Here is a 12,183-nt window from a genome sequence, read left to right on the forward strand (position 1 = left end):
TCCTTTGCTATTTGTCATGATTTCTGTTAAAGTGTTGTTAAAAGTCATCAGCTGGATGTGTTCGCTGTATTAACCAAATGTCTCCAAGTGATTCTCAGGTGAAGTCTCAGTAAATTTACACTTTAAATTTAAAACATGCAGATTTTAGATGAGAGCATGTTTCGATTCTCAGAGCGTTTCTAGTTTTGGACACTTTGGTCACACTTGTCAATAACTAAGACATGTTTGTTCCTCAAACTATCTATACTTGTGGATATAAAAAAGCATTGAAATGAAACAGAAACAAAGCACAATCTCACACAATATTCACACTTGAGAAGCTGGACCAAGTGAATATTTGTAAGTTTTTTGCTTGATAAATGATTAACGGATCATCAAAATTGTCGTTGTTTAACTTTTAACTGTTTAAATGGTTTAAGCACCACTCAAAATACTGCATCATTCAAGCCTCGTAGTTGTGTCGCTTTGATAGATAAAATGGCACCAGAGGGCAGTCTAACTCATCCTTTCAAACAAAACAGTGCAGAGAGTGAAAGAACTGTGACTGTGGAGCTGCAGCCTGAACAGGAAAAGAAACTTCACACTTTAAAAAACGTATTTATTATTGAAAGTGCCAGTTATAGCCGAACTGTGAACTGAAGTGGTATTTGATGGTGGTAGATTGTAAAATTCAAACTTTAGAACAGTACAGAACTTCATTCATTCATGTCATCTTTGTTTGATTCATTATAAATCTATACCGGTTGCCTTTAGCTCACTATTTGATGATTTTGTTTAATTTTTCCGCCCTCCATCAAACTATACAAAGCAGAAGTTCTATATGGTTGATATGCGTAGAGTTCATAACAGCTCATTTAGATGAGAGAACACTTCCTGTTTTATTGGACCATACAGTTATCGGGTGTCTGCTTTGTAAGCATTGATGATGTAGGTTTTATGCATCTCGGCACAATATCCATATATTTCTATCTATTTTTGTGTTCTGTTCCACACTCAAAGTATAATTTTCATTGTGTTTGTTCTTTAATAGTGTATGCCAATTTTAACATTGGTGTAGTTTGGTGTTTAAAGGGTTACACAGGTAGTAAAGCATAATATAAACACTTCTCTGGAACAGCATGTCCCTAGTAGTCAGTGCCAGAGATGCTTCCTTTTCATGGATATTATCTTTCCAGATTGTTAAGATAAATGAAAAAGCAGCCATTTGACAGCTTTATTTTGCAGAACCTCCCTGCAAAAATACACACAGCCAGGAAGAGGTGGACGTTAGCGTTTTTTAAGTTAATGATTTCCCCAAGTTCAGGATTCATGCAGGGCTGTCTAGCTGCCTGTTTCCATGAGTTGTGTTTGCAAAACCATGAGAAGGTTGAAAAGGTAGTTTGTTAAAATAAATGCAAGATGGCTCGTGGTCATGCCCTTGACTTCCTTGTTCTAAGAAAAAAACAGAACTAACAGCCAGCAGTGAAACAGCTTAAACAAACGATTAAGTTGTATCCACAATCCCATGTTAAACATAATTTGCACAGTATGAAGCAAGCTAATTAGCCTATGAAGCAAGCTAATTAGCCTAAGTACATTTAGGAATTGTAAAGATCAATGAGTGTGTGTGTGTAGCCATAGATTTAACCTGCCAAACTGGAAGGTGAACTTACTGATAGCATGTCAGTCTAACAGACTACCGCCCCTGGCTTACTTGGCTTCTCTACCCTGCTGTAAATCAGTACAATTTGTTCGGACACCTGGACCTGCTCATTCGCTGCAGGCAGACAGTTCATAAAACTCTCACAACCTTTTATGGCTATAAACACTGGTGCCCGAGCGTCATGGAAAATTTTTTTTTCATTCTTTTTGGTGGAGGAGGAGGAGGAGGAAGGGGACGATTGGCAGTGGATAGACTAAAAAAGTGAGAACAGGCAGAGCAGGAAGTTGAAAATCCATGAGAGAGCGAGGGCAAACTGGACAGGAGGGAGAAGGGAGGAGAAACAATGCTGATAAGATGAACCAGACCAGGAGTAAACATATCAACCATCCTGATGTTCTCTTTCACAGTGAATGCACCATCTAGATTTAGAGATTTTTGAGATTCGGCATTCCTACTCTGGGACTTACTTACTGCTTTAATGGCATCAGGGGACAGATCTTGATGATCCTGTTTTGCGTGTCTAGTTGGTTTTGCTATGTGGTGATGCTTCATTCATACAGTATACACTGCAGGGGCAAAAGTGTATACTGTATGATGTTATTTCACTGATGTTATTCATGTAGGAAAATCCATCCATACAGGAAGCACCTACAGTGTCATCAATAGACCAGAATCCATTGCATGACACAATGCTGTTACATATTTTTGTCCTGCAGCGTATTTTTCCTAGAGCCCCAGAAACCAACCAGTAGGATTACTGTGTGTCAATTAGTTTGTGGTAATTAGAATAAACACAAATTTATTTCACAGTATGCACCATATAAACACAATACCAGGTGAAATAATGCAGGTATTAAAACTAGATTTGAGGGTTGCATTCCTCATCCAGATGGTAATCCAGCCTCGGTTCTTTAGCCATGCTAGTACCATTGCGTCGTTCAGTCAGTCTATCACTTTGGTGTAGACTTAAATATTTCAACAACTATTAGACAGATTGCTGAGAAATTCTGTGCAGACATTCACAGTCCCCAGAGGATGAATCTTACTGACTCTGATGATCCCTAAGCTTTCCTCTAGCGCCAACAACAGTTTGTCATTTTATATATCTCAACAACCATTGGATCAATTGCTATGAAATTTGGTACAGACATTCATGTTCGCCTCGGTACCTCGATACCCAATGATGTTTCAAGTGGGTCAAAATTTCAGTTTGTCTGATACTTTGATTTATGACCAAGTACCTGCTGAACAAATGGCATTTCAATAAGCCTCAGCTGTGCTTTTCGTTAAGTGATAGTTAGCATGCCAACATACTAAACTGAGATGGTAGACATGGTAAACATTATACCTGCCAAACATCAGCATGTTAGTATGCTGATGTTGAACATTTAGCTCAAAGCATTACTGTGCCTAGATACTACCTCAAAGAGCCACTAGCATGGCTGTAGACACTTGGTCTTGTTAGAAAACAGCCCCGTGGGTAGTGTAGGCTCCACTCACTTAACCATGCACATGGAACAGTTCAGGGGGAAAAACTGCAGGATTTCAAACTGATAATTTATAACATTATAATATCTGAAAGTGGAAATTTCCCTGTGACTTGACGACACAACTGATGTGGAAAAATCAGAAATATCCCACCAATGAACAAACTAGAATGAGGACAGAAAGGTTAGACCTCTCAGTTTCATATGTAGCACACTTAAACCATATGGTTTTCAAGTTGGGTCATTTTATTGTAAGAGTTGATCCACAGCCCACCCAGATGGTACAGTTCTCAGTCAAGTACCTCTAAAAGTACCAAAACCCCAGTCCATTTGTTAATACAGTGATAAGACATGGAAAGAGAGTTTGATCAGACCTACATACTTTGGTCAGTGTCCAATGCAGGAAATGATCCCTTTCTTCAAAATCTGACCTACATACTGTGGTCAGTGTCCCATGCAGGATATGATCCCTTTTTTCAAGATCTGTCTATTCAACATAGTACAATATCAAAGAAAATAAACACACTACTTAAATACATTTAGTATAAATAATTTAGACCTATTTTAGAATATTTTACACCTCTTTTACACTATATGAAATTATTATTTCCACCTTTTAGCCGTATTAAGACATGCATGATGAGTTGGTCCTCTACTTTAATGAAAAAATGCAAATATCACTGTTTTCATGTTGGTTATTGATTGATATCAGGGAATGTAAAAAGTGAAACAATAAATATTTAGTTTTCAAGTTAAAAGTTATTAAGTTAAAATACGATGCTGTTTCACTGAAACACTAAAGTTGGTTGTATACAGTAAAGTATATCATAACAGGAATTTGTCAGAAAAGTACTCCCACTAAATTAGCATTATTTATCTGCAGGCTGCTAAAATGTAAACATTGTTGATAGAGGAGTGTATAAAAAAGTGGACCAGTTCCCAGGATCCTAAGACTAGACCTAACATAACAATCAGTGGGAACGTTTCTAAAAAATATTTTTTACTACAAAACTAGTTTATCAATTAGTAAACCAGGCTTGAAGGTTTGAAACCGCACAAAGCTTTTTTTTTAGCGTTCTAACAAGCATTTCAATAGTCTTCCTGTTGTGGTGCAGAGATAAAGCCGGACAGGGCATGAGACCAGGTACAGTGGTGGCGGTCACCACGTGAGCAGAAGATGTCTTTAGAATGAGTTGTTATTGTTGTGCTCCAGTCGAGCCACCATAGTGGTCACCAGTTTCTCCAGTTGCTCGGACCTCTGCCTGCCCGTCTCCAGGACTTCTTGGTGGTTGGCCTTCTCCTGGCTGTCGTAGTCCATCACTGCCCGGTTACTGATCAGCGACATGGCGAAGCAACGCATCCCGGCATGACGGGCGACGATCACCTCATGTACAGTGCTCATACCTGCAGTGGAGACAAAGAGAAGGTGAGACATCACCGCAAAGTTCTTAATATACGATTGGTTTGTTACTGTTGACGAATGTGGAGATTTACGTTATAAACTAGGGTTGGTAAAGAGACCATCAGAGAATTAGCGACACAGTTTATAACAGTAGGTAGCTCTCGACTTAATATTTATGGTTGTATAACGCCATGTGAAAAATGTTACAAATCAATGGGTGGGACTGATTTATGATAATATTGGATTTACAGAATTTTAAATCAAAGTGATGAAGCTACTTTGTTCACTAGATTAGCCAAAAACAGACATTCCCCTGTGGTTATTGTGTCTATAAACTGTTCGTCAATTGAATTTCAAGCAATTTTACTATCACAAGCACAATAAATAACACAAAAAAATAAATATATTAATATATCACAACTAAACATTATAGATTCAGTGATCTTTTGTGATAATCTTTTCTTTATAGTAAACAATAGCCAGTGACAGAGAACATGTTTTAAATTGTTAATAGATACTTAATACATAAAAGGGCCTAATTTGGTGATGTAACTGGTTTTTGGAGTAGTACATTTCTTACTTTCATATCACAACTAGTAACTTATAAGTCATTTTTTGAAAATTACAATTACTTTTTTCTTTCATATTAGCAAAACATGATGATAAAATGACAAATGACTGATTAAATGTTCAATAATGACCTTTGTAATGTACATAGTTATAATTTATGGTGAGCAACAGGATAAACAAATTACTTTCTCAAACATCCTGCTTTTGGCTGAAGTTGCATCAAAGGAAAGTTTGATAATAAGCCCTGTGAATTACGCCAACACTTCCTGCTGTGTGTCAGTTCAGTGAAATTGATTTCTGTGTGTGTGTGTGCTCAGGTATCTTGCGGTGACGTGACTGTACATCTTGAGAATTAATGGCCATGACATCTGGTCCTCACAACTTCAAAGGACTGTCTGAAGTATAAGACTTGGGTTTAGGGATAATGTTGGGTTTGGGGTTAGGTGTGATGGTTAAAGGGTTTAGGGACTGCAGTATGTCAGTGAAGGTCTTCACAAGTGTAAAAGTACAAACATGTCAGTATGAGAGGGAGACTTAAAATCTCACCAACAGCGTCGGCTCCTAGCCTGTGCAGCATACGACACTCAGCAATAGTTTCAAAAGAGGGACCGCCCAGGACGCAGTACACTCCCTCCTGCAGAAAGTCGCTGTAGCCCAGCTCTGCCGCTACATCATTGGCCAGCTGACGCAACTCACGGTCGTAGGCGTCAGACATGCAGGGGAAACGAACACCAAACCTAAAGGGAGGAGGATGGTGTTAACACACATTAAACCAACTGTAGGAATCTTTACACCTGTGCCTCTTATTACTGAAATTCCCCAAAATGACTCGGGTAAAGATAAAGCAGTACACCAAGAGATTAATTAACTTCACCATGACAACAAAAACATTTTCCATATCTCACTGGCTTTTGTGCTCGGTGCAAACAGCAGCATAAACCAGCATAGCATAAAACACTGTCGGTATAGCATCAGTGCTTGTTTTGATGCCTTGTGTATGATAATATATGTAAACCCTGTGGCTGGAAGTGTCAGCTCAGTCCAACAAATACATCAGCAGGTCACTCCTGCAGTTCATGAATGCCAGAAAACATGTGTAAGTCTGTTTTCTTCTTCACATTACACTTGTGCTCTGAAGCGCCGTGTAATCATGCCTCAAGCCTCTAGCCCTCGAGAACAATAAGCGCTTCTGTCGACACTGAGATCTCATGCTTATTATCAGTCCACAGAGTCAAATATGGTGGGGGAGGACAGACTGTACAGCTGAGTCATTTGTAAAAGGAATGAGTAGCTACTGCTTGCTTGAAAGCAAGAAAAATAAGATGTGACTTTATTAATTCAAATGAAAATGACCAGACCTTTTTAAACTGATGACAAACATTTTTAAAATTAATTTTGGCCAAATATTAAGAAAAACATTTGCCAGTGATATTATAAATTTGGTGGATTGGCCCTTTAATGTGCCTACTACCCCACTTGAAAGACTGTGAGTGAGTCTCTTTAAGTTTGAGTGTTTTATGATGGTAAAATGCTGCTGAGCTTTTACACTGTGACAAGAACAACATTCTTCAAAAAACAGGAAATACTGGTTCCTTTAGTGCAAAAGGTTAAACATGTGTAAAAGTTTACAAACAAGCAGGTTCATAAGAAAAATAATGGTAAATATCTACCTTTATTAACACATTCATATGTCCATTCATCCACCTCTTCCAACTCACCTGTCATCGTTGGGTCCAGCCAGCGGGTTGAGTCCAGCAAAGCCCGGCATGTTGATGTGGTCTTTGATGATCATGACGTCTCCCACTTTGTAGTCCTGGTTGAGGCCTCCGGCTGCGTTGGTCAGGATCATCGTCTCCACACCCATCAGCTTGAAGACACGCATGGGCAGCGTGATCTGGAAGACGCAAGGTAATGTAAAGCACTTCCACGCATAAAAATAACATTTATAAACATAATGAAAAAGAACTACTAGTGTTACCATTGTTATTGTGCATAATATAAGAAACACATGCATGCCTGGCCTACGAACCTTGTTTGAAACAAAGACTAAATGCAGAAACAGAAATGCAGAGTGTGTTCCCTTTAAATGTTTTCAGAGGAAACACATCTGTTTCTTAATCTGCATGTCAAGTGACTGACAGTAAGCCAAGCATCACGCAATGCAACAATTGACGTGAAAACATGTTTACAGCAGTGTATTTATTTATATCTGGATGAAGTTGTTTTCCCAGAATAAGAATGAATAGGTGGCTCCTCATGAAGGGAGGAACATGCACTCTGATATCTACAACTCTCCAGACACCAACTGAATAAATAAAAAGCTACAGTAGATGAGCAACGTAAAACCCAGAGAGCCAGTTCACAAAAGCCATGCGAATAGTTTGGATTTTATTTGTCGAGGTTTTGGGAAGTCTGTCTCTGAGGTTTGTGTCTGAGAAATCTGGCTAAGGGCTGGTTGATGCTAGAAAATTGCTTGTTCGTATAACATGTGGTTCAACATCTGAACACAAAAGTGTAGCTGTTGCAAACAGCTTCACCCAAAGGCGGGGTGGAAAGCCGGCCATTATAGAGATGGGTGCGTTTAAATATGAGAATAACAGAAAAGTTGGCCTCGAAGGCATTCACAGTGTTGAACTTTTTTGTACACATTGACTGTAAATAAAGATGGACGTTATTACAGCTCCCCGAAAGTAAAGCCAAAACATCTCGATCGCCCCCTGGTGGCTGGCTGCAGTATAGGTCATAAATCCCGTCCCCTCTGTGTTAACAGATGGGACATGAGTCAAACTAAAAAAATCAAAGTACACGTCAAATACATTTTTTCTCCAAAGATGGTTTCTGTCATTTTAAGTAGTTCTTATCAAACTGATGTTTATCAAAGTGCCGTTTTTAATTAGTTCACCATATAAAAAGGGGTTGTTACGTCATGATTCCAGCAAAAGTTAGCAAGTAGTCTGCAATTATAAATGTACATAAATCATTTTTGAAGGGTTCTTACAATAATGCATCAAGTCTGCATTTGTAAAAGTTAATATAAATGCTCTGCAGGTTTAATGATCCATTTAAGGGGTCTTTTTCATGAGCTAAAGAGCTAAAAGGACAAAGCAAGTGCCATGGAGGTGGATAAACACCAGCCTAAGTGATTTTTACAACCTGGTGATCAATCAGTTGCAGTTTATAAACACTTTATAGAGTTGCATTATAGTGGTTTGTGAGAGTTTTATGATTTGGGTGAACTGACCCTTTAAATTCTTTTTAGTGACGGGTGCAGGTTTGAAACTCTACTCACCTTCTGGATGGGGTAACCCTCGTACAGGTGGAACCTGCCCTGCATGCAAACACACGGCTTCCCTTTTAGTGTTCCAAACACCAGCCTTCCAGCGTGACCATGCACTGCAACACACACACACACACACACACACACACACACACACACACACACACACGCTGTTAGTCACCCAGTGAGACAAATTAGACCTAACAAACATGCCAAAACATACACTAACAGCTGTGTTTTCCCAGACAGCTGCAGGTTGTCCATACCTGTGCTTCGGGGGAAGTTAGGAATGTCAGAGTATTTGAAGATCTGTGGGTCCTTGAGCATCTCGGCCAGCCCCCCCAAACCTGAACCGCACACGATGCCCACAGTCGGCCTCACTTGTGTGTTGGACATCAGCCAATCGGCTGTAGCGCGGCACTGATCATAGCTGTCCCTGGAAGAGTGAGAAAAACATATATCAGTCATGTACGTACTAAACTCTTTCCTGTAAAGTTTAAATACACTAAGTGGCCAAAATTATGTGGACACCCTAACAAATGGGGATGTCAGAACATTACATCCATATGTGATGTGTTGAACATGTCATTTCAAAACCATGAACATTAATCTGCATGGATTTGCACCGATTAAGCCACAAACACATTTGTAAGTTCCAAACTGTGTGCAAATAGGGCGGAGGTTCAGTCTGTGTGGGCCTTTCAAGTTTTTCCACATCAAACCGGGAAAACCATTTTTATGGACTTTGCTTTAAACAGGAAAAGGCCTTTTTCAAACATTTCCCACAAAGTCAGAAGCACACTAGTGTTTAAAATGTCATTGTAGCACAAAGTCTTCCTTTATTTGGAACTAAGAAAGAACATAAAATGCAGCCTAGAGGTGTGTCCACATACTTTTGGTAATGTGTAGTGGAATTTAGACATTGAAACATTTTCTGTTTTGCACTTTTTTTATTGTTTCCTTTGTTTCTTTAATGCTTTAAATGTGCGTTAATCTGGTCTTTATTCTACATTATTACCAATATTAATTTCTCCATCCTATATATGTTTTTACTATTTTCATTTGTTACTAATATAGTTTGGTGAACATATACTGAACTCTACCTCCTCAACTTCCCCTCATCGTCATGTTGCATTCAGTTACCAGGAGATGACCACAAATATCCGATTTAACAAAAGGAAGGAATTTGGCAGATGGAGGCGTCCGATAAAGTCACTGAACTGACGTTCTTTGTTGACTGTGAGAAATATTTTCCTAAACACACATAAGTACACACACAAAAACACACAGGTTAAATCCTGTTGTGTGTCTGGAGTTAAAACGTTTGAGTGGCTCTATTGTGCCAACAACGTGTCACCTTCAGGTGATGAAATACGGGACCTTTAAATGCCACAACAATAACTACAGTCTTATATTTCTGTGCTTGTCAGGACTCTACCATTAGTACTGACCATCCCTTTGCCTCAGGCTCTAACATGTCCTACATTTGCAACCTGAGCCCTTTAGACAAATAACTTTATTGATTCTGAGAAACTGGTTTCTTTGCTGATGTAAAGTAAAAAAGAAAAGAGACAGAAGTCAGACAGGTCACAACAAATGACACATGAAAGACTACTAACACTATAATATTAACACTAACTTACAAACTCACACATTAGTGTAACTCAGGAGCTGAAACTAAGTTAAAAAGTGCAAATATAAATACAATTATTCAATTAATACATTTCCAATCACAAGTGATGCAACTAAGACCAAGATCAATGGCACTAAGTATGAAACACAACCTTACAAATATGCCAAAAAATACATCTAATGTTATAAAAAACAACAACATTCAGGACACTCTTGTCTCTCTGTCCTCCAAAACCTTTTTAATCCCTAATCTTGAATCTAACATTTGACCCTAAACCAAAATCAGATCCTGACATTATTGACACTATATGAGGCTGATACTGATATCAATATTTACAATAACCTGCCTGAAATTCATTTTAAACAGACAGTAATACATTTATTGCTAAGGATTCCTTAAATTTGGCTTTAAAAGAATTGCGATCCAGATGTGTCCAAAGTGGTTTATTCTAGAAAACTTTGGCTCAGGAGGTAGATTCACATTCATATCAGGTATGTTCAGTAATCACAGGGTTGGTGGTTCAATCCTCATCTCCTGTCCGCATATCAAAGTGTCCTCGGTCGAGACTCTGAACCCTAAATGGCTCCTGATGGTCAGATCAGCACCTTGTACTGTAGCTCGCTGCCATCGGTGTGTGAGTGTGTGAAACTGTAAAGCACATATGACGAGAGAGTGTAGCTGAAGCAGCGAGCCACCTTTTCAATCAGGTCTAAAACTTCAGTTGGTTCTCATAAAAACAGAAATACAAACATATTTAAGTATTGAGGTTACTTCCTAATGCATCCCTCACAGCTGCTGGTTTAACTTTTGCCTTTGTTTTTATACTTTCTGACTTCTTTTTATTTAAAGTTAGAAGAAAAAAAAAAGCCCACTGCACTCAACCAAAAGCAAAAAAAGAGAGCTGTGGGTGTGTATAAGAGATTAAAAGAGCATCAAACTCTGTTACTCATCATCATCATTTTTTCCTCGTTTTCTTCCATTAGTGCTACGTGACTTCAGTCACTGACCACCGCCGCATACCACGTGTGTGATTCATAGACACCGTCACTTTTGGTCCAATCACAAACTCACAGTCATTTAGCATGTAAACACAAGCCCAATTCGTTCCCATTGAAATAAATTGCCTTCCTCTATAAGCACGAGGGCGGTGGGTTGGCAGAAATGACGTCACTACGGGGGGGAAGCATGTGCCAAATGGGGCTTTTCCGTCCCGTCAGTGGAGCAAAAACTCGGACTATACCGCGCTTCATTGTATTTTTAACGGATTATAGAGATGAAGACGTTTTTTATTCCACCCTCAATAACACGAGTCAGCAGCTGCCCGGTCTGTGTACATGAAAGATGAAAATGAACTCAATTGCATCCTCAAGAGCGCGACATCCTGGCGTGTCAGTAGCGCGCGCTTTCTCAGCTCGTGTTTAATTATCAGTTTAATTATCTATCCTGGGTGTACACGTTTCTCTGGGGATTGGGTGAAAGTGTAGCTACATTAAAGGGAGATCGGTAAACTACAGCTTCCACGTGTATAAGCGATGGAAACCGGGTGATGACATTATGCTTCACACGTCACCATGCGTCACAGCCAAACTATACGTTTCTAGAGAGGTTTAATGTATGTAAATGGATAAAACGCCGTATATACGATTACAACAAAGGTTTATTATCGTTTTTCCTCTAAGAATAAGAATATTTTAGTAAGTAAATTTACTCACCCAGACATGAACTCAGACATGCAGAACATGATGCAACGTGACGCAGATGGGGTCAGCGGGTTGTTCCGTGTTATATTAGGTCTGTCAGCGTTGTCTGGGTATCTGGAATAGTGAGGCTGGTTTTAGGTTCATTTCCATCTCTCCTCCTCCTCCACCATCATCACCACATCCTCCACACGTCACAACCGTCAGAGGCTCTGATTGGTCAGAGCGCAGGCGTTGTTCTTTGTGATGCGGTCGCAGCCCAGTAACTAATGTTGCGTTTAGGTGCAACCCAAAGATCGAGATAATGAGAAAATACACATGAGGCAGAAGCTAAGAATAGCAGCAGAGTAGGAACAAAAAAACCCCAACTCGCTGACTGGTAATTTAATACAAGAACACAATTAGTCCACAAATAGTCACAATTAGAAGAAACCTTAATTGTTTAGATAATATTAAAGATATGAAAGCATCTTAA

The 12,183-nt window shown here is 39.2% G+C and overlaps 1 protein-coding gene across 2 annotated transcripts; it reads right to left on the reverse strand.

Moving 5' to 3' along the window:
• Positions 1 to 3,354: 3,354 nt before the first annotated feature.
• LOC122994180 (purine nucleoside phosphorylase-like) lies at positions 3,355 to 11,874 on the reverse strand. Of its 2 annotated transcripts, none has more exons than XM_044368735.1 (6): positions 11,736 to 11,874; positions 8,645 to 8,814; positions 8,391 to 8,494; positions 6,820 to 6,995; positions 5,648 to 5,838; positions 3,355 to 4,533 (listed from the first exon to the last, which is right to left on the reverse strand). In XM_044368735.1, the coding sequence occupies exons 1-6, from the start codon at positions 11,750 to 11,752 to the stop codon at positions 4,313 to 4,315; spliced, it is 879 nt and encodes a 292-aa protein (XP_044224670.1). In that variant the 5' UTR covers positions 11,753 to 11,874; the 3' UTR covers positions 3,355 to 4,312. The 2 variants fall into 2 exon arrangements, with proteins under 2 accessions (XP_044224670.1, XP_044224669.1); XM_044368734.1 differs by having other exon boundaries at positions 11,724 to 11,872.
• Between the last annotated feature and the right edge of the window lie 309 nt (positions 11,875 to 12,183).

The sequence above is a fragment of the Thunnus albacares genome, chromosome 12, assembly GCF_914725855.1.
Source record: "Thunnus albacares chromosome 12, fThuAlb1.1, whole genome shotgun sequence".
In the NCBI taxonomy this organism is placed as follows: domain Eukaryota; kingdom Metazoa; phylum Chordata; class Actinopteri; order Scombriformes; family Scombridae; genus Thunnus; species Thunnus albacares.

What these genes read in the sequence shown, in the direction of transcription:
- LOC122994180 (XM_044368734.1), bottom strand. Translation starts at nt 11,752, where the DNA reads ATGTTCTGCATGTCTGAGTTCATGTCTGG. An exon ending in TAACTTCCCCCGAAGCACAG is followed by an intron (nt 8,495 to 8,644) that starts GTATGGACAACC and finishes TGTGTGTTGCAG; the next exon opens with TGCATGGTCACGCTGGAAGG. An exon ending in AGGGTTACCCCATCCAGAAG is followed by an intron (nt 6,996 to 8,390) that starts GTGAGTAGAGTT and finishes TGCGTCTTCCAG; the next exon opens with ATCACGCTGCCCATGCGTGT.